Below are 23,808 nucleotides of genomic sequence, written 5' to 3' on the forward strand. Positions count from 1 at the left end.
TCATCATTGTCTGCTTCTTTTTCTTTTTCTTTGTGTTTTGGTTACATATTTCCCCTGTTTGCAGGGATTGTTAGAAATTATTCCCAGGGTTTGTTAGACCAGCTTCCATTTTAAGGTATATTTATCCCAAATTGTGAGCAAGTGATTTTTTCCATGAGCCCATTGGTGATGCATCTCATAAATATGAAATTTCAGTTCTTTTGCAGAAGTTTAAAACATTATATGACCAAGTGTTTTGTTCATCATTTGTAGACCATGGATAACAGTTTTGAGAAATTTCTTTTCAATTGGCTCTAACAATTATGAAGGCATTTTTTTCATGGAATTTGATTAGCAATTTTTGGCAGAAGAACTTAATTTTTTAAGCTTTTCCATATTAACTTGAGTTTATAACATAACGGTTTAATGTTTCTAACATCTCTCATGTTATGCAAATTTCAATTTGTTTGAATTAAATGGTCTGAAAATATATGTATATTTGTTCAAGAGGCAATTTTGGTTTGCAAGTAAAGCTAGAGAGGTTTCAAAGAAGAGTCTACTTCTTCTTTTTACCATCTTTAATTTATGTTACCCCTCTATTGAACTCATACTGAATAGTAGAACTGTTTACTAATGCTTGCTGCTTAGTTAATATTCTACCTGTCGATTAAACTGGCTTCAAAGGTAGTATCTTTGATGAATACCGGATGTTATCTTTGATGTATACCGGATATTTGAATCCACAACCTCTACTAAGTAAAAATTTCATCAAGGGCTCCTAAATAGGAAGCAAAGTCAAGGGGGAACAATGTAATATCTTAAATTAATTGTATTCAGAGTAAAAATCTTGCATAATTGGCTTCATTCACTTCCTCTTTAATGTACTGTAGAGGGTAAGTTATTAATTCAGTTTGGCTTGCCGGAATAAAAAAAATCACGTCGGCAATGGCATGATATTACCTATGATGGCTATGGGAGATTTATATGACTTTAGTAGAGATTATAGTGTTTGAGTCTAAAAGACTATTTCCCCATATTGGTTAATCTTTGGAACTTGGATTCATGCTTCAATTAGGAAGTGAAAACTGAACTCCATTCAAGGTAGTATCTTTCATGGCTTTTCTTTGTAGCAACCTTTAGTAATACACAGGCTTAACGGTTCTTATCTGATTGATGTCTACGACACACTTAGCAAGCCTTTGTCAATAGGGATTTATTAAGTATTAATATTTCAATGTGAATATTCAACATTAATGAAGCTTCATTTCAGTAGTAATACACAGGTTTCATCTTTCCTTATTTTCTTTTACTTTATGGATTTGAAATCTAGCATTTTTTCTTTTTTTGGCTTCAGCCCTTGCAGACATAGTTAGATGGAGAAAGGAAGACGAATAGAGGAATGAGTTGACAAGAGTTTGCTGCCATGATGAATGCTTTAACATAGAAGCACTTACGTGGCTTGATGAATGAACCAGAGAATGACTTCAAGACTATGGACTTTCATGGCAAATGTTGGAAAGACTTGAAGTATTTGAAATATTAGATTTTGAGTAGTTATTAAATTGCAAGAGGTCGATCTTCCATTGTTGTATTTTGGTTTTCTTTTTTCTTTTTTTTTTTGACAATGAAAAGCTAGGATCATTTAAACTCAATTATTTCTTTAAGAACCAATGTATAGTTTGGGCTATACATGAACCTTTTTCAATGAAATTAGCCGTGCAGGGTCTTTGCTCCATGTATTATGCCTCAGCTTCATTAATATCACAGTGACGAGTTCTAGCTAAGAATCATAAATGCTTATTAACATAGGATACTATATCACGAAGTAATTAACTTTCATCATTTGAGATTCTACTCTGTTGTAGCACATTAAAGCAAATTGAATCGTTAAAGGATACTATAAATTTTCTTTAATTAAATTATTTTTTAACAAAAAAAATTTAATTATAAATATATAAACACTATAATCTACTTTCATTTTTTGTTTCAAATTACACGGTAAATATCGTATGGAGATTATAAAATATTTGTTTAAATTATAGGATTTCAAACTCCTACAAGGAGGAACGATCATGAAAATACTTCCATGTAATAATTAATAGAAAAATTTGTTTTGATAAAATTTATGTACTTTACAATTTGAAGTCATGTTAAAAGACTATATATAAAAGTTTTGTCTACTTTCAATTTTTTTAGAATTTTCAAGGTAGTAAACTTCCATGGGAAAAATAACATTTTACATGAAAATACTTTTTAAGTTAAAATAAATAGAAAAATACTTTCATATGAGTTTTTTGCTTTCTTTAAGTACATTATTAAGTTACATTTATTAAGTCTCAGTCCCTCTTCTCTTCTCTCACCCACTATCTCACCCTCTTCGTTTTCTTTCTCCCACTATCTTCCTCATTAAATTCGCATCAATCTATTCTTTTGTCTTCTCCCGTTAGAAATTTTGAAATATTTTCTGTTTACCATATCCAGACCATTAATGCTTCCTCTATACATAACATTCATTGGGAAACTACACCACCTTGAAGTTTCAATCTTTCCAATAAGCTTTTATCGGATTCAAATTCTAAGTTGAAATTCCTCATGGATCCTTCTGCAAAACCCTCCCTTCTCCGCATCACTTTCCCTTGAACCCTCTCTCACTCTCTAAATTCATCAGTAAAGCGATTTAAAAAAGTTATAAGAGTGAAAACATATTCTATAGATATTAAAATTTTTAAAATGATTATATCTTACTTGGACTGCAAAATTACGTAATAAAAATACAAAGCACAGGAATGAACATTTTACAATCAAGTATATTAAGATTTTTATTACTAGAAGAAATAGGCACTTCAAAGTTATTATTTTTTAATAATAACTAATTATCTAAAAATTAAAAATAATTTTATGATAAATTCCAGTAACAGTGTATTATTATTTTTATTGATAGTTTAAAATATATTATTGGCATTAATGCATATATAATATATATTATTTATATTTAAATTACAAGAGTAATGACTCCCACGGGTAGCAACATTTTGAATGAAAATACTTTCACATAAAATTTAATATACAAATAAATTTTAATAAGTTTTAACTGGTTTACAATATACTTTTAATGCTAAATTTGTATAGCATAATAATGCAGTCCACTTTCATTTTCACTATAAATTGAAAGGGAAAAATTCTCCTACGAGGATGAACATTTTAACAATAAAATACTATCATAAAAAAACTATTATGTTAAACCTAAAAACCAAATTTTCATAATTTTTAAAATTATTTTAGGAGTAAATATATATAAAAGTTGTGTGAAATTTTTCGGTTTGGATGATTTTCTTTGTGGTTTTGTTTTGTTGGTTGGTCATTTTTTTTTAAACTTTTCATTCTAGCAGGTAAAAAATCGACAAATATTGATTTTAGTATTTCAATTTTGTTTTGAATCATTGTATTGATACATGCCTAAATAATAACAGCAAAATCCATCGTGCACGAGTAATAACATTCTACATGAAAATACTTTAATGTTAAAGCTAAGAGAAAAATTCATTTTCAAATTATTTAAGTGCGCTGTTCATAATTTTTTAATAAATTTAGGAGTAGTTATATACCTATGTGTATTGGTATCACTTTATAAGTTCCCAACTTTATAGATCCAAATATATTTATTTTCATCTTTAAGGCAAAAATCATTTATACACCACATGTGCATAATTGAAGATTTTGGCTGATTAATTTAGTTTTTTCCAAAAATTTTATATTGGTTAAATCGTGCATGATCGAGTACAAAACACTATAATTGAGTGTCCGAATTTATTTTTGAATATCTAAATCTTTATTATGATTATTCTTTCATTTTTAGTAACTTAAATTGTTTATAATTAAAATATTTATTGATGTATCAAATATAATAGTAGTAAATTTCGCCGTGCAGCGCATAGGTAAAAACACTAGTAGGAGATTAATTAAGGCTTTAGACTATCAAAACATGCTTCCATTATTCTTCTTGAAAAATATTGGGAACCCACAAGCCTTTAACAAATCCAATTTCCCAACGACCCACTAATTTTTCTTGCATCAGGGATTCAGGTTTGAATCTATGCTTATATCTACTATATAATTGTGAAATCTAGGGCACCAACATAGGCGTGGAATCTGTGCTTATCCATTGCGAAGACTGAGGTATCCTTTTGTTGTTTTTTCTCTTATTATTCCGCTGAATTTTTGTATTTAATTTGGATGATAGGAATTAACTCGGTGATGATGGGGTTGTTGACATATAAATTTTTTTTCTTCAATTGGTGTGTTTGCTTGATGATAATTTGAGGAATGGTTTATCTTTTTCTAAATTTAACAATCACTATGCGTCAATTTGTGTTTGATTGATTATGGGGTTGTTCATGTAGGTTGTTAGAAGTCCCACATTGGCTAGAGATAAAGCATAGATAGCCTTTATAAGGGTAGCGCAAACCTCAACTCTAGAGCTAGCTTTTGTGGTTGAGTATAGACCTCCCAATTTCTAATATGGTATCAGAGCCTATCCTAGATCAATTTGTTGTTTGTTGTGGAGATTTCCCATATTTGGGGCACCCGTTGTTGTTGATCCCACGTTCCAGGTTGTTCTGTGAGACCCAAGTTTTAAGTTTGGAATAAACCGAATAAAATTCCTTTTTCACGATTAATTCGAGGTAATGTGGAGGAAAACCTGAACAAGTGTTTATTGAATGGGATAGATTTGTGAAGGAGAAAGTTCAAGAAAAAGCTAAGGATTGTATCAAAGTCGATAGAAGTTATAACACGATTAGTATTCGCTTAAACCTAGGTCAAGAACGCTAGTAAATAGCTAATTTACTCTTTAAGGTACGATGGAACTTAATTCCAAAAGTCTTTAGAGGAATGTTAGAATTTCTCTTATTCCTTTCCATGACAAGCGTTTCGATACGAAACCCTGGAATATACGAACGTCAATTTCCAATACTCGGAAGTTTGCCGAAACCGAAGCCCTGATAGTTCAGAAACCCTAAAATCTACGGACGATGAAGACTTTTTCCATTCGGAGTTTCAAATAAAGATTTCATCCGCGCACGCTCACTCTAATCGACGTTCCAAATCTTTCTTCAGAAGGAAGTTTCTGCATCCGAGGTCAAAACCATAAAGTGCATAAAGTGCATTTTAAGCCGGTACACATTAAAAACAAGCCTCGAAAACCAAAAATCATACTGATATTTCTGTGGAGAATTAGAAGATTCAGCGGGAAGAATATCGTGTCTAAAATACGTTGGAATCAGTAGGAAAAATCGGAATCGCGAAATTCTCATTTTTCCGCATTTTCCATTTTCTATATATAGTATGTAAGATGAAAAAAAAAAACAAAAAAAAAATCACAAACCCACACACACGGCCGAGAGCTTCTTGGAGGAAAGGAGGAGAAAAGTGATTTTTCCAATTCTTGACCGATCGTCGTTCCGTTCGTTGCTACGTGTAGACCTCGAGGTACTGATGCTTTTCCCTACCTCTGATTGTAAATTCTGTCGCTTTTCTCAATGTCTTTCTGTGCTCAAAGTTTTGAGCTTTTTGTAAAACTGTCCAAATAAGCTGATTTTGGTGTCTAAACTTATTGCCTACGTGCTCTAGAGCATGAATATCCAGTTGTTTTCGACTGAATCCTGCCGAATCGTCGCAGAGGTCCAGTTTTCTGAAAATACCCATTTTCTAACAGAGGTTCCACTTTTTGGATCAAAAACTCTCGACTGAGCTTAGCTTCAGTAGGATTAGTTGTTATAAATGTCGTTAGGATCGAGCTCATCAAATTTGTTTTTCGAAATTCTGATTTTGAGTTTCCGAGCTAAAAATATTGACCAAAATACCCCTGCGACAGTTTTCGACTCGATAATTTTTCTGAGAGTTTCCCTGGCCTAGATATCGCCTAAGAATACCTAGGAATTGAGTTAGATCGAAGAAAAAGTTCGAAAACCCTATTTTCCATAGTGGCCGAAACCTATTTGCTTGGGTACCATGTCCAAAAATAATTTTTGGGTCTCTATGACCTGAGCCATTGCGTAGCTCTTTCAATTGTCGAAATTTTGGCGCCGGTTTCGTGTCATTCCGAGTTCTGTAGCTCGAGTTATGCACGTTTTAGCGAATAAAGTGTTTTTGTACAAAACTTGAATCGAGTCAAAACTCATCCATTTGGGGAAAGCCCTTCCATTCGTGCCTAAATGTTGTACTCTGAAGCTTTTTGAGCTTTGTCGAACATTAGTTAGGATTGTTTCGACTGTATTGACTTGTGTTGATTCATTATTGCTTGTTTGCTCAAAGGTTCAATTGTGGAAACTTTGGGATTGACTGAACAAGCTTGTGAGAGAGACCTACACCGCGAGACTGGAACAAATCGAGGTTAGGGCAACTTACTTACTAGCTATTATATTGTAGGCGTCGATAAATTCGACTTGAATATTGCTTGATATTGAATATTGCTTGGATATTGTTTACATCTTTGAACTGGGAAATGTTTTCTGGAGGCTTCGGCCAAGTGAACTTATATGAGACGTGTGTCTCCGTTTTCTGAGAGGCTTCGGTCGTTTACTGGTTTCTGTCTTATTATTTCCGCACCATATTATTATTGCATCGCTCTTTAGAGCTGAATATTGTGGAATAGATATCGAATTGTGCGTGTTGACGTGATTGCGGAGCGTAGGACATTTGAGTTGATTTTGTTGATCTTTTGGGTTGAGAGTAAACCCTAGGCAGGTCCTGACCTGAGGTCTGAGATCTAGCCCTTTTGAAATACTTAGACTTTTCCCGGGGATTATATTTGGGGAATTTGGGAAGCTTTGAATAGTTGGAAATTGGAACTTGAGAACTTATAGAACTTGGATTTCGATAATAAACCTCATAACTTGATTAAATCAACTTGAAATGCTTTGATTATTTAACAAGACCTTTAGGAAAATTTAAGAGTTAGAAATGATTGTGAAAAACGGGAAATAGTCGTAAAGCCTTGAACTTGAGATGATTTGATGGTTGTCACGGGGATGAACCAAAGTGACCATGGAAATGTCACTGAGTGCAATATGTACTCCGGCTTTTCACAGCCTAGTCGCAAAGACGACTTTGACCTTCGGGTATCTTTAAATTGAAATTTGTAGTTAAACACTTATGTGTGAGGACGATTCGATGTTTAGCTAAACATATTGCATCATGCATATACTCGGGGTTGGGACGGTCGATATACTGGCCTTCATGAAGAACACCAAGAGTGTATCTTCGGCATAGCGGGCGCGAATCCTTATGTTCAACCCGACGGGTTGGACCGATTCGGCAATAATTGTTTGACACGCGTGAATCCTTATATTCAATCCGATGGATTGGATCGATTCGGCGGTAGTCACTCGGGCACGCGTGAATCCTTATATTCAATCCAATGGATTGGATCGTTTCAGCGATCGCCATATAAACTCGCGTGAGTCCGCAAGTTCAATCCGATGGATTGGACCGATTCAGCAATAATCTTTCGACACGCGCGGATCCTTATATTCAATCCAATGGATTGGATCGATTCGGCGATAGTCGTTAGACGCGCGCAATGTTCGTATGTTCGACTCCATTGAGCGAACCGACTTGGCGTTGTCATTTGCTGCGTGTGCGAGTCCTTATGTTCAACCCAATGGGTTAGATCGACTCGACATTCATATTTATTGGGATCGTCGTTTGAATTGATATTGCATGCATACATGCGCCCCAATTTGGAATCGTTGAGATATTGCTCATTGAATTGTTGAGATATTGCTTATTGAATTGTCGAGATATTGCTTATTGAACTGTGGAGATAGTAGATATTGAATTGTTTATTGGAGCATTGATAACAGGCCATGTATATACCTTAGGGTAGGCAATACAGAACATATAAGTATATATACAACATATATATATACCCCCTTATTCTTCACATGTTGCTTGTACTATTTATTATATTATGTGAGTTGACCCTAGCACCTTGGCTTTGTTTGTATGTTTGTGTTTGGGCGGTCGGCCTGCTGCCAGGCGTCCGTCAGCCGGTTCGTGATGATTCGTTGTGCGGGAAAGACCCGGAGCGAAATGACTATTACTGAAGCCTTCGACGAGGACCCGGACTTCATGCCTGATCGAGGAAGGGTCGATGATGGAAGTATAGGGTATGGGTGTTTTAGAGCCTACTAAGGTTGGATGTTAATGTCATAGCTCTGATTGTCATTTCTTATTTTGGGGCAGGGTAGGTCCCCGACTATTAGCTTTTTGTGTGGTTCTCTTCCATGAGGATCACAGGGAGTTTGTCGGACGTAGAAGTCTTTTTTTGAAGCCGTTTTGGGCTGACTTACTTTTCGGAGGACTGTATTTATAAAACTTATGACTCTATCTATGGGTCGCACTTGTTTGCCGTTGGGCAATACCTTTAGTTATTTGATGTTACATTCTGTCACTTGAGGACACTCGTGACGATGTTTTTAGTTGCAGCGAGAGCTGTACTTATATTGTATATTAATCGTTGTTAATCACGATTGGGTTGAGTCTTCATTTCGACAAGTCTTTTTATTTGAACAAAACGAAGAAAAAAAATACCTGCTTTTCCGCTTTATTTTATTTTTGAGTTACTAAAGTGATACCCGGAAATCGGGGTGTTACATGTTCAGTCCTGGACGTGAGGGGGTGTGTTAGAAGTCCCACATTGGCTAGAGATAGAGCATAGATAGCCTTTATAAGGGTAGCGCAAACCTCAACTTTAGAGCTAGCTTTTGTGGTTGAGTATAGGCTTCCAATTTCTAATATAGGTCAAAGTCGCCAGAAAAATTCCAAACACTAGCAAGTTTCATGGAAAGTTCGGAAGCATCAAAGCCCAAAGGAGACCTCCAAACCTGTTGTACCCAAGGTTGTTAATACAACATGCTATTCTCCATTTCTTTTTAGATTTCTGATATGAAGATGCCCCTTCACTACGTTGGTGGATTTATTTACTTTTTAGTATGCTAATGATAATAGTTTTTATTAGCTTTTTTTTTTATAATTGTATGACTCTTATGAAGAAGATTTTTTATACCAGGAAGGAAAATTGTGTGTCTTTCACTTTATCTGGGTGATTTTCACTGTTTTTTTTTGTATCATTCTTCAATTGATACTACTATCTTCCTGAAAGCTGAAGGGTTCTCTGTTTTGCGCTACAGGAACTAAGTCCCAGTGGTTGATGGGATGAAAGATGATCGCCGGTGCCCATTGGTTTTACAAATTGAATCCCTAATCTCTGAGGTTAGTTCATTCTCAAGATAGAAAAAATTATTCAATCTATTATTCGTAAATAAAGGATGTTTATTGTTCTCCATATATTAAACTTGCTGCTATTAATCTGGAATAATATATTTTCCTTAATTTTAGCTTGCTGACTTTTTCTAATTTCTTTTTTATTATCAATGAAGATTTTCTGTTGATCTCCCTGCACATAACAACGCCCATGAAGTCAATCCTGCAAATGGTGTTAAGGTTAACCCAAATGATCAAAATAAGAGTGATGAAGAATAGTGGAAATGCTCTCACAAATAATTTAGAAGTAGTCTTCAAATTAAGAATAATCTTATGTTTAATCAGATCCGTTTGTACTTCTTTTTCCATTGAGTGATGAGTTTTTTTTATATGATAAGTTTTTTTTATTTGAGTGAATAATAATGAAAGTCATTTTTATCTCATGGCAGGTTTTTCTATTTGCAAGAAGTTTATTCATATTTGTATTGTACTTGAAAGGGCTTACTTGATTAATGTAATTTTAGTTAAGGGTAAGCAAGTAATAGCTCACCTAATTTATTTTAGTTTTGAATTATTTTATGCACTAAAAAAACTATTATTAATGACTAATTCAAATTGGACTCCCACTAATATTTTGTTGTTCAATCATATTTTTTCAGCTGATTATTTTCAACCATGTATTTATCTATAATTAAAACCACCTCATCAATACCCAATCATACTTAAGCATTATGAGTGCTCTTTTAAACCTCATAAATTCCTTTATGATTCTTTTTTTCTTTTTACTTCCATTCCCTTGACTACCTCCCTATCTTCTAATTTCCTATTGTTGAAAAACAAATACAAAAATATTGCCTCCCAATCTGACCAGTTAAAAAAAGAGAAATAAATAGCTTATCATGTAATGTTTCATGTGCACAATTGCCTTGAAATAAATCCAGAGGCATTAATTCTCTATATTCTCAAAACGTATTTAATTATAAGTATTTAATTTTTTTGGATAATTTTTTATTCCCAAAATTCAGAGACATTAATTCACCTATTATATTTGATTGGTTAGTTTTGTCACCCCTCTTATAGCATTCTCCTATAAATAACTCAAGAATTTTTAGGTTCTATTACCATTGAAAGAGAAGATGATCTTGAATATTAGAGCTTTTGAAAGCTGAGAATTTTTCTGTTAGAAGTAGAGATCATGCAATCCGGCAGGCTATTAAAAGAAATATGACATAAAGGCTATAAATAACTCAATTTCTATAGGTATAGCTCCTTAAAAGTATGACATAAAGGGAATATAAAATGTTAACATAATATAGACTATACTTATTTTTAGGGGCTCATTGACGTTATTAATGTGTATTAGAAATTTTTAATTGAGCAGTCGAATTTATGAATTGGAAATGTTGAAAGATTAAATTGTTTATTTTCAAGGATGTTTCTGTTTTGACCGGAAAGAACTAATTTGATGGTTTAGAAGAATAAACATATTTAGTCTATATTTATTAATAATATACTAAAAAGCTCCTACATGAGGAACAGTTTGCATGAAAATATTTTCAAGTTGAAACTAATAGCAAAAGTTTTAGTATAATTTTAGTAATTTTTCCATACTTTTAAATAATTTTAAGAGTAGATATACAAAATCATTTTAATTTGATTGGGAAAATATAGATTCCACGGGGAAGAACATTTATATTAAATTATTTTCAAGTTGAAAATAACTAATACAATTTTACATTTTTTTTATAATTTTAAAGGTATATATATATATATATATATATATATGTGAATTTTTAACAACAATTGAAATAAATAAAAATATATAGCTTATATTTTTTTTATGTTTAAGTTTTTTAATGAGAAAGTAAAATAAATTATTGAGTCTCTAAATTCAAGTTTTCTAAGCATCCAATCAACATAACAATCTCACAATATAGAATAATTCAGCTTACAAATGAACAAGTTATTGGAATAACAAGTCCTTTATACATGAGAGAGAGGAGGAGAGAGAGAGAGAGAGAGAGAGATTAATAGCAGAGCTATAAGTTCAAAAACATGGAAAATTGTACACCTAAAAGTTCATGTGATTTCCTTTATTTATTGATTGATCTACTTATTTGAATTTGTTTTACAGGCAATATGATAGTCTATTGTTACTAAAAGACTCTCTTTATTTGGCGTGAATCAGGCTAGAAGATCTATTTACTTACATTGATAGGCAAACAGAAGCCAAGTTACGGAAAATGAGGTTTTACTGGTGCAAATAAGTGCTGGTAGAAACGGCTCTAAAGGAGGAAGATTTTCAATTAAATAATATATATAAAATATTATTTGTATACGAGCGTATTGATCCATTAATCAGCTGGTAAGATATTTATGCTAACTGAAATACTAACTTATTTATTAATTTCAAATAAACTTCTTAAAAATTAAAATTGATAGTTTTGTAACTATTTCAGTATGGTAAATTAGGAATAATTATTCTAATTTTAAAATATTATTGTAATATTATATAATATTCTAATCATATTAATTTTCACTTTTTAAAATTTCTTTCAGTTTTGACTGGAAAGAACTTTTAAATATTATTATTGCTGTCAAGAATTTATAAAGAAATATCTTTTTCTGCTAATTCATATGGTGGATTTATAATTAAATATTTGTAGAAGTAAAAATATATAAAACTATGATATATGTGGTGCTATTTTCCACGGTATCTATCAGTCATTTTCGATAAATGTTTTACATAAGTTTATGCTATATGCTATTTTCAGACTTTTTAAATGATTTTAAGGGAATATATATAGAATCATTATAATTTAATTGTAAAAATTGGAATAACAAGTCATTTATACATTAGAGAGAGAGAGAAAAAAATTTGTCACACGAGGATAGAAAATATATAGTCAAAATTTGTTGGGGTATAAAAAAAAGGCTGATACGAAGAGGAACATTTAGTATGAAAATACCTTCAAGTTGAAACTAATAAAAAATGTTTTAATATAATTTCTAAATTTTTTCTAGACTTTGTAAATATTTTTAGGAGTAGATATAGAGAAGCATTACAATTTGGTTCTGCGAGATCAAAAAACATTAGATTTTACTTTGGATTGGTTTGGAACCCAAGGAGAGAGTCTGAGTGCACCTTGAAGAAAGGGTAGAAAAATTCATCAAAGCGAATAACCTTACAGAGAATCATTTTGTTTGGTTTGAAATTCATAAAGATAATCCACACGTTATTCATGTTGGAGTCATGAACGAATTAATTTCGTTAAAAAATTCTCAAACCAAAAGTCAATTATTAAAATTTCGCTGTTGTGTTTTTTATTTTTGTTGGTGGTTAAGAATTAGATTGATTGGATTTTAAATCGAACAATTTTGTATGCTTTACTAGAATGTAGTGTTTTTCCACCAGAGATATCTATTGTGATTTTTAGTTAAATGTTCTTGCTTTTTGATAAATATATTATAGTATTTTATATAAGAGAATTATTAGTGCATCCTTTAAATTTTTTTACCCATCCATATTTATTTAGAGTTTAGGAAATCACAATTATATAGTGTAAAAACATGTCATTTAATAAATATGTAATTCATATTTTCTATCAATTTTTATAAGTTATAAATTGAGTAAATTTATTTGGAGATAGGAAAAACGAAAATAAAAGAAAAAAAAACTCATACAATTTACATTTACATTTACATTTATACAAAATAAATAATTTTATATATTAAAAAAAAATTATTATATACTTAGAAATATGTTCCCGTACATACTAGTTTCCTTAAGTTTCCTATGGTTTCCAATGCCAAATCGCCTAATGAACGAAGAAGAGGACACAGCAAAGTGGCGTCATTTTTAAAACGCATTGAAAGTGGCGGCAGCAAAACAAAGCGATGAGGAAGCAACAGCTCCTTCAATTTAACAGCTAACCAAATCAATAGATTAGATTAGATTCTAGGGTTTCAGATTCGAGATCAATCCTTTGTTTTTCTCTGTCAGAATCCATGGATAACAACAGTAACTCAGACCAAATTGTACTCGATGGCAAACTCTACAGACTCCTCAATTCTCTGATCGTCGCTCATCTTCGTGACAACAATCTCACTCAGGTTCAAACCTCCCTCGCATTCATTTTCACCTATTTGCTCCATTTTCAGCTACTTGAAAATTGAAATCGTTGTTTTCATCAATCAGGCTGCAACTGCTGTTGCTTCAGCAACCATGTCACCACTGAATGTAGAAGCACCTCCCAACAGGCTTCTTGAGCTCTTTGCTAAGGTCCATACAATACATTTACAATTTCGTAGCGGTAGACATATTATATATTAGTCCTTGATAATGCAAAAATTTCTCAAATGGTGGTCATGTTGTTAGTTACTAAACATGAGATAATTGTTATTGAAGATATTTGTGATTTCTAGAGACTAGGTTGAAGCTTTTACATTCTCGAGGACTAGTGTGTTAGTTCCGCGAAGTCTTACTTGTAGGAATTTCCGGAGTTACTCCTTTCGTATGTGTAATTCAATCTATACCTTTTATTTGAGCATGAGGAAGCTTTGTTGTTTTAAGGAAATAACAGGGTCTTGCAGTGGAAAAAGATGATGTGTCAAGAAAGACTTCATCTTCTCCCTTCCGCGATTTGGGTGCATCATTCCCAGTGCCTCGTCCTGGCGCAACAGCCATTGATTTCAGGCAAATTTTTTACACTTGTTCTGTGGTTTTGGCTGCTCTCCTTTTGCATTTTAATTTAATGGAACAGCATTTCAAGTGTGTTTATTTTGAAGTCGAATAGAATTCTCTTTTTTTACTTCAGTACATTTCGGTCAACCTTCATAGGAGGTAGATGGCTTCTATTATAAACCTTCCAGGTATAAAACTAAATTCATTTTCTACTATCGTAGTCTCTTCCCGTAATCTATGTTCAATCATCTTTCCCATAATTTCATATTGTGACTCATAAGTTTTATCCCCATATAGTTACCGCAATTTGAATATCCCCTTGCTTTTTATATAGTACATCTCCTCCATGCATCTGCCATTTGTTTAGATCTCATTGAACAACCTAGTGAGCTAACTGATACCTTGGTCTTCTACACATTTCCAAACTTCAATAGGGATATTATCAAGACCTAGTGCTTTACCATTATCCATATGCTTAAGAACATCTTTAACTTCTCTGACTCGAATTCTACGATAGTAAGCCAGATTTTGCTCATCCTCTCCCACTACTAAGCCTTCCATGTTATAGTTTGATCATTGTCCATCATTGAAAATTTTGTTGAAGTAATTCTTCTGTCTCTCTCCAATACCTTGATCAGTAACCAAAATTGTTCCCTCTTCATCTTTAATACATCTTACTTGATCCAAATCTCTTGGTTTTCTTTCTCAGTTTTTGGCAAGCTTATATATTTTTCGTTTTCCATTTTTTTGTCCTAAAGATCTCTATAAAGCTTCTCGTAGGTCACGGATCGTGCGTCACTCACAGCTTTCACAACATCGTGCGTTGTCGCGTTCGTGTAAAGCCTTAAAAAAACACAACATTTTATATTTTACCTTTTCTTTCACACTATCATTCCACCACCAAGACTCCTTTTTCTTTTGGTAAGCCCAAGACTCCTTATCTCTCAATCCAAAACCTTTAGATACACCCAATACTTCTTTGGCAACCCTCCTAACCTTCTTATATATACTCCCAAATGAGATTAACATCACCTTGTGCCTCCCAGTTACCTTTCTCCGCAATTCCCTTAAAATTCAAAAGTTTCTCTCCCTTGAGCTGCCATAACTTAATTCTTGGGTTTGTAACTCGTCGAGTTTTCTGATTATGGCTCTTAAAACGAACATCAAGGACCAAAACTCTATGTTGTGCAGTCAAGCTCTCTCCCAATATTACCTTGCAATCCTTCCAAACCCTATTATCTAAGCTCCTTACAAAAAAGATGTCAATTTGTGACCTTGAGGTCCTGCTTTTATATGTGATGGGATGTTCCTCTTGCTTTTTAAATTAGTGTTTAAAATCTTGAGGTCATGCGATGGAAAAATCTAAAATAGGCTGCCCTTTCTCATTTAACTTTCCAAAACCAAAACCTCCATGAACTCGAGTAAAAGGCCCTGCCTCTCAATTGACGTGTTCGTTTAGATCACCACCTATAAACAACTTCTCTTCTTGTGGGATGCCTTGAACGACACTCTCCAAATCCTCCCAAAACTTTTCTTTCAAAAAATCTTCTGATCCTACTTGAGGGACATAAGCACTAATGATATTGATAGTCTCTTGAGCCACAAATAATTTTGAAGATCAGTTTGGGTCCTAACCTTTTGACATTCACTACATTCTTTTTCCAGTTGTCCACAATAATACCACGCCATTCCTTCCTCTGACATTCCTGGTGTACTAAAGCTTAAATCTTGTAGTGTCTAGCTCCTTAGATTTTTCCCCAACCCATGTAGTTTCTTGAAGGCACATTATATTAATCCTTCTTTGACTCATAATGTCCACCACCTCCATAGATTTACCTGTGAAAGTACCAATATTCCAAGAACCAAACCTAATCAAGCATTCCTGGGATAGCTTCTTTACCACATCCGCCTAGGAAAATTTGAAGACCCTTGCTCATTTAACATTGCATCCTTGTGCCAATGCAACGACTCTAGCCTATTTAAACTGTACTCGACCTAGCATTAGCACAAATCTGTAACGTTTGATCCATATTTAAGATAATGGTCAGTTTTATGTTAGCTTTCGTAGGCTTAACACAATCTTCCTCCTTTACTCGGACTTAGGACTTTCTATGACAAGAGTTTCATCAAGCATAATTTGTTATATTTAATTTTGGTCTCATGCTAGTAGTAACAATACTATGTTCCTTCATTTTCATATCATAAATGAGATAACGGTAATCTTAATTCATCCTTTGGTGCTATGCTCTAAAAATGAACCCTGAAAAATTGCATTTTGTTATAACAGCTTTGTGCCAGATATAAAAGGTTCATCCAAGAGCTTCCCAAAGCATGAGACACGACATCTTTCAGAACACAAGGTATGTAATATGCTTTGATAACTTGTAAGTTCCTACAGTATCAATTTTAATTTCTTAATATCATGCAAACCCTACTAATAAGTATTAGCTTTCTAATTACCGGTGTTTTTGGACTGATTGGCTTAATTTCTAGAATATTGTCAGATGTGCTAAGTTTAGTCCTGATGGAAGGTTTGTTGCCACTGGAAGTGCAGATACATCAATAAAGCTATTTGAGGTGATGATGATTTATTGTTAAGGTTAGATGTTTTGCTCTCTCTTTGACATGACTTTCGAACTTATGCGTTCATTTATTTGGCAGGTTTCAAAGATCAAGCAGATGTTGCTTCCTGAAGCAAAGGATGGTCCTGTGCGGTCCGTCATACGAACATATTATGACCATATACAAGTATACTGGCATTTCTCCAAGTTCTTTTGAATTTATAACGTTGAACTGTTTCTTCTACCCCAAAATTCGATATTTAGATGATATAAAACCAATAATTGACTTCTGCGCTACTATTGATGTTGACACAGCTTCGTGATAGGAATGTGATTTCTAACATGCCAAATAACTAGTTTGTTTGATTTGAAAATATTATAGATTGCTAACTAGCCATTTGAAATCTAACAATATTGAACATTTTAAGGATACTAGATAGGCAGGTGCAAGGTTAGCATACCTTTCTCTGAAAAATAGAGCATCAGCTTATGGTGGTCAGCAATACTTCTGCGCTACTATTGATGTTGACACAACTTCATGATAGGAATGTGATTTCTAACATGCCAAATAACTAGTTTCTTTGACTTTGGAAATATTGTAGATTGCTAATTAATCATTTGAAATCTAACAATATTGAACATTTTAAGAATACTAGATAGGCAGGTGCAAAGTTAGCATAACTTTCTCTGAAAAATAGAGCATCAGCTTATGATGGTCAGCAAATTTACTAGTAACTAAATTACATGCTTTTTTTATGATATTTATTCTTTTCAAGTATATTGCACCAGATTGTGGAAGTTCATAATTCAAAATATGTTAACTTAATGAATTTACTTAACACAAACATTATATATCACCGTGCCAACTTCTATTTGTCTTTGTTGTAGTAGAGGTTTTTTAACCAACGTGAAGCTTGCTCTTACATTGATGAGTTTTTGCAGATACTTCTTTTCACATATCGCATTAGGCATTTACTTTTGAAAATTTAAAGTTTGTAAAATAATCTTGATAAACTATCCTTGTTTATTTAACTTTTTATATAACAAAACTGCAGCCAATAAATGATTTGGATTTTCATCCGCAAGGTACTATCCTGATTTCTGGAGCCAAAGATCAAACAATAAAGTACGATCTCTTACAGTATAACTCTGTAATTTTGTTCTGTATTATGCATCTCATCTGTACTCCTTTTTCAAGTTTCTGCGTTCTGCCCTTTTTCTTTTGGAAATGCTCTTATTCTTGTTTAACATTGTTTAGGTTTTTTGATATTTCAAAAACCAATGCAAAGAGATCATCCAGGGTTATCCAGGTTCGGCTCTACTGCATTTATAGTATAAGCAACAAATAGCAAATATAAGAATTGAGCATAAACTTCCATTCTTGTTCGATTATGTTCTGCAGGACACACACAATGTTCGCTCTGTTTCTTTTCACCCCTCTGGGGATTTTCTGCTGGCTGGTATTTATTTTTATCAGATCTTTCTTGCTTATCATCTCTAGTGATATTATTTTCTGTAATCCCACTGATTCAATCTCCAATTCCAAATTCTTGTATTTCTTAATTGTGTGTGCAAATTTGCAATTACAAATCCTGCGCTGATATATTTGTTGTGGAGCAATTTTCATTGTATATTTCTGTTAGCTTAGGAAATGGCTCAGTCAATACTTCCTTGTCCTATTTTCTATGAATCCACCCTGATTTCTGAGTAGGCAATAACTCTGCATTCTGGAATTTGAATGATTTTCTCTCTTAAACCACTGATATTGAGTGCCAGGGGAAAGCCTGTCTTTGTCTCTAAATCAACTTCCAATCCGCATCCTAGTTTTCTTCCTTGATTTTTTCTCACAACAAAAGTAAAGATGATAAATATTAACTTTTGACAGGGACTGATCATGCAATTCCACATTTGTATGATATAAACACCTTTCAGTGTTATCTATCAGCAAATCTCCTGGATATTAGTCCTAATGGAGCCATAAACCAGGCATGTAAATTCTCTCTTGTTCACAAACTGATTGACCTATGTTTTACTTTTATCGACGTTGAAGTGATGCCAATCATTTCTTGCCTGACCTATATAGGTCAGATATTCTTCTACAGGTGCCATGTATGTTACAGCTTGTAAAGATGGTGCTATTCGGTTATGGGATGGCATCACCGCCAATTGTGTGCGCACAATAATTGGAGCACATGGAACAGCTGAGGCTACCAGTGCAATTTTTACAAGAGATCAAAGGTATAAATGCATTTTAGTGCAAATGACACTCACATGCATTGATGCACTAATAGACCATGACAATGATAGTGCCACCGCCATCATGAGTTATGTCTCGATAGTGAATAGCATGACTAGCGGTTTGTCTTCAGCCATGTATTTGTGGACCTCCGAACCTTTGATGTCTAAAGAAATTACAATGGAGATTTGATAGGATTGCTAGTCAAGTTAGGCCCCCTATTAGGGAAGTTTATGCGAGAAGGAACCGAGCTACATAGCTCTTAGCTCTTGTGATTCTGTTTTGCTGAGCTGTGCCAGTTGTAATTCCTAGCAGATTAGTTAGGAATGATTAGTATAAATAAGTGAAGCTTAGTCTTCATTAGTTAGGCAGTTATAGAGTTGATTGGTTAGAACTGAATTGCCCTGCAATTCAGTTGGCATCTCTGTAACCGTTTGCTATCTTGCAACTGTTTTCTATCTCAGGTTTCAATACTCAGTTCTATAGTGTTCATCTTCTTCCTCAGAATTCTTGGTTCTCTCTGGTTCACAGTACCAGATCTATCAAGATTTTTTCTTTGGGGCAAGGGACAGGGGGATGGGTGTGTGTGCAGTGAATAAGGGTGTGATTGACTTTGAAGCCGAAGCAAAAACTAATTTTTGCTTTAAAGTGGGTGCTTCGCTTGCTGTTCCAAACCTTAATTAGTCTTAACATCAGAGTTAACAATCTCCGATCAAAATCCTGTTTACTACAGCACACATTAAGAGCTTATGTTTTATTTGAACTATACAATTTTTAGCTGAAAGCGAAATCACCAACCCCCCCCCCCCCCCTCTCTTGGGAATAAAAAGAAGATAAAAGTAATTCCATTCTTTACCAGTCCATTGCTTTTGATGCAACGGACATTGACAGTTGACAAACTTTTTATACTTCGCTGTAGTTTCCTGATAGGCTTAAATTGGTTTAGCAATATAACAGTCTGTTTTCTAGGTTTGTCCTCTCCTGCGGGAAGGATTCTACCATAAAGCTTTGGGAAGTCGCCTCTGGAAGATTAGTCAAACAGTATCTCGGAGCTACACATACACAGCTAAGATGCCAGGTAAATACATGTGTTCCGTTTAGTATTTTTTATAAATTAATCTTGGTCAATTCATATACGATGTTTGTGGTATAAGTCATGCAAATTCATGGATTTTTACCTTGCACTGAGCGATGTTTGTGTTTTTGTTTTCTTCTCCTTTTTTCGGTATCTAGCTTTGTCCAACATTTATAAAAATAGTTCTTGATATATTTCTCCCAGTCACAAGGAATCATTGTTTGTCAATTGCCACTATCATTGGAATTAAAAAGCTTTAGTGAAAACTTCAATAGATACTCACTCATCCATAGGTTGTATTTTCGGGTACATTGGGATGTATTAGTTATCCTCATTCCTTAGTCCACGTGAAATTCTCATACCAATTACCATTCTATGAACCCTTTTTTGCAGGCAATGTTTAATGAGACAGAAGAATTTATTCTTTCTGTAGATGAATTCAGCAATGAGGTTTGTTCAGTTGTCTACTGTGTGCTAACGTTAGCTTGATCAAATGAATATTATTTGAGCTATCTGGTATACTTTTGCAGATCGTTATCTGGGATGCGATAACATCAGAAAAAGTAGCAAAGTGGCCTTCTAATCATGTCGGTGCACCCCGCTGGCTTGAACACTCACCAGTAGAGTCTGCTTTTATTTCATGTGGAACTGATAGGTCAGTTCGGTTTTGGAAGGAAAATCTATAGGTACAAAGTGAAGGAGTTCAAAGATAGACGCTAAATAACGATCCTCTTTCTCACACTTTGAATTTTACCCTGTAACATCAGTAAACGCATTCACAACATGAAATTGGTGGATAATCTTTTAGCAGTGTTTGAGTGAGAATCAAATTGATTGATGTTCTAAAACTCAATCTTTAAATCTTTTTGTTGATCTTAGTTTGGTGTCTATGGGTGAGCAGAAATACTGAATCAGCCCGAAACCGAGCAGTAATAAGTTTTGAAAATCATAAGATTTGCCCAAATTTTGCCTGAACAAGATCCCATCTCACTAACAGTAGTCATTTTTTGGTGCTTGCTGTGGTACCTTCAGTCAGATCAAGGTGTGGTATTTGAAATGATGTGTACCAATAGAAAGCATGTTGTAATTGAGTCAGTATTCATGTATTTGTATTAATACTTTCTTTTAAAATTTAAGTGTTAATATTATGATCATTATTTGCTAAGAAATTCTACATATAGTTCCAGACCCTTCATATACTCTGCATCATCAAAAATTTGTTCCAAACTAGTGGTGTCGGAACTACTCTACCGTTCTTTTCGTTCGCCGGCCACAATCTCCAGAGGTCTCCTCCCTGTCGTCAATGAGCCTTGACGGCTAGAACCCTATTGCTCTTCGTTCATCGACCATGATAATCTGCTGAGCCACTCAATGCGGTTATTACACGTAAAATAATTTATGGGCACCATAGACCCAATCAATACAAGAACACCAAATAGTTACAACAAAACAGCTACAACACAAGGCACAAAACTACCTGAATGCTCAAAGTGCATATATTGTAACCCAAAACAAGAAACCAAAGTTGTGGGCGAGACCCCTCGCAATAATAAGGTCCATATTACTCATTTATTGGACCAGACCGCTAGGATGGAAAGGCACATAGAGGGCGGGCGAATGGGCTAGCATGTAACAGACTAGACAGGGACTGCCCGATGGCGGGGATAGTGTTGTATGGGTTGTTGGGCTGGAACTGTTGGAATATGCACTAGTAGCTTAATATTATTTATATTTAATCATTACAACCTAAATACGCAAGAGATACCTATAGCGTCACACGCATAAAATTGACTCATTAGAATGTAATATAATGCCTTATTGGGGCATGTTCATTAGATGAACACTTATTGGGTCAGGTTCATTGGATTACTCCAATAGGCATTAAGGAAAATAGAGCCTGAGATGCTCAAACCCTAGTTAGACACTCTGCTCATACTCTTGCCTCCATTAGCACACCGAGCCGCAAGGGTTTCTAATGGGAACTTTTGGAGACGAAGTTGTTATTGCTTTGTTGCCCACATCTTCAAGAGGTAATCCCTATTTCCTCTGTTGTGTTTGTTTGTCAGGATAACTTTGTGATAAAAATAGGAGTGACACAAGAAAGGGGGAGGGTATTTTTTTTGGTACATCAGAAAGATAAATTGCACCCGCCAGGGATTGATCCCTGGACCTGTTCCACCCAACCTACATGTCCCCTGGCTCTACCACTTGATCTATCATTCGGGGACAAGGGGGGGTTTGAATTGTGTATAATAAAAACAACATTTTTAAATTAAAATCCAGGAAATATAAGTTCTTAAAGCTTTTTTGAAAAACGAGTTTACGTGCAGTAGATCGATTAAAGCGTTTTAGCAATAAAGAACTTAAAAGTAAACAAGAGTAACACAAGAGATTTTATCCTGGTTCACCCAATATCGGCGGACTATGTCCAAGCCTTGATATCCACCAAGATTTTCCACTAAACAAGTACTCAACAATACTTCTACCAATAAGTACTCGAATGACTTCTCCCAACAAGTACTTGACATGACTTCTCACAACAAGTATTATTCAATAGGACTCCTCCTAATGCATAAAATTGACCCATTAGAATGTAATTTAATGCCTTATTGGGGAAGGTTCATTATATGAACACTTATTGGCCCAAGTTCATTGGTTAAGTCCAATAGGCATTAACGAAAATTTAGGGTTAGCCATATTGACAGACTTATAAATAGAGCATGAGATTCTCAAACCCTAGTTAGACACTTTGCTCATACTCTTGTCTCTGCTAACACATCGAGCCGCAATCTAGTGGGAACGTTCACGTGGACTTTTTTAGAGACGAAGTTGCTATTGCTTCGTTGCCCATGTCTTCATGAAGTAATCATTATTTCCTCTCGTGTGTTTGTTTGTTAGTAGAACTTTGTGATAAAAATAGGAGTCATGCAAGAAAGGGGGAGGGTTTGAATTGTGTCTAATAAAAACAACATTTTTAAAACCAAATCGGAAATATAATGAAATTTTGATTCACCTTGGATGGATGGGCAACACAATGTTTAGGACATTGTGTAGAACATGCAAACAACAACAAACAGAATTAAACGTGCTATAAAGTAAACAAACAATGAAACAAAATAACACAAGGAATTGGTAACCCAGTTCGGTGCAACGTCACCTACGTCTGGAGGGTTTTAACCCAATAAAAGGAAATCCACTATTAGTAGTTTAGGAACAACCGATCTTACAAGAACAATCCTTGTTCATAAGGATTACAACCTAAACGCTACCCAGTGTATTTCTATGAGAGCCCCTCTCACTTTCTCTCAATAATCACCGCCCCAGTGATTGAATCACAAAGTACAATAAGGATGGAGAGATTTCAACTCAACGAAACACAACAACTCAGTGCTTTCGTTATCAATGGAAGCAATAGAGTTGATTACAATAAACACACAATGGACTCGCAAAGTAAACCCTAAAAACAATCAGCAATCCGTACAACAGCTAGGGTTTCTTGCACAATTAAATAGATGCTCTCCCCGTTTGGCAAATTTCGACTAAGACAACATAAGATCATCTTCACTTGTTCAACATGAAAGAACTCGTCAAATATCTCAACATAGCAACACAAATAGCAGCGGATAAACATAGCTTGAGACTAACAATTCTTGCTTGAAAAAAAACCAACACAATGCATGAGAAGTAAACAACATAGGCAGCATTTGTCTGAGCATAAACAGTACTGTTACCTAACAAACAACCAGCAACATAACCAAATAGCTACTTCTCCCCCGTATTAGCAGAATTTGTCAAAGGAACAAGGAGAATCACAATCATAGTTAAGTAGAACCCAATCGAATGAAGCAAACAAAAAGACAAAAACAACCAAACTATGCTGAACTATCACTAGATGTCTCAACATCTGGTTCAACATCAGCAGCAGTGGTCTTCCCCAAAGTCAGGCTTTTAATGAAATGAAGAGTTTATGGAACAAGCTCTCTCTCCAAAGCTATCCTCCGCTGGAAGA

At 34.3% G+C, this 23,808-nt stretch overlaps 1 protein-coding gene across 1 annotated transcript; it reads left to right on the top strand.

Moving 5' to 3' along the window:
• Positions 1–13,039: 13,039 nt before the first annotated feature.
• On the top strand, positions 13,040–20,647 carry LOC130734428 (cleavage stimulation factor subunit 50). Its single transcript, XM_057586889.1, has 14 exons — positions 13,040–13,356; positions 13,442–13,525; positions 13,827–13,939; positions 16,215–16,287; positions 16,421–16,504; positions 16,589–16,675; positions 17,544–17,614; positions 17,747–17,798; positions 17,891–17,948; positions 18,374–18,474; positions 18,572–18,726; positions 19,694–19,802; positions 20,193–20,249; positions 20,330–20,647. The coding sequence occupies exons 1-14, from the start codon at positions 13,252–13,254 to the stop codon at positions 20,483–20,485; spliced, it is 1,305 nt and encodes a 434-aa protein (XP_057442872.1). The 5' UTR covers positions 13,040–13,251; the 3' UTR covers positions 20,486–20,647.
• The last annotated feature ends 3,161 nt before the right edge of the window (positions 20,648–23,808 follow it).

The sequence above is a fragment of the Lotus japonicus genome, chromosome 1 (assembly GCF_012489685.1).
Source record: "Lotus japonicus ecotype B-129 chromosome 1, LjGifu_v1.2".
Lineage (NCBI taxonomy): Eukaryota > Viridiplantae > Streptophyta > Magnoliopsida > Fabales > Fabaceae > Lotus > Lotus japonicus.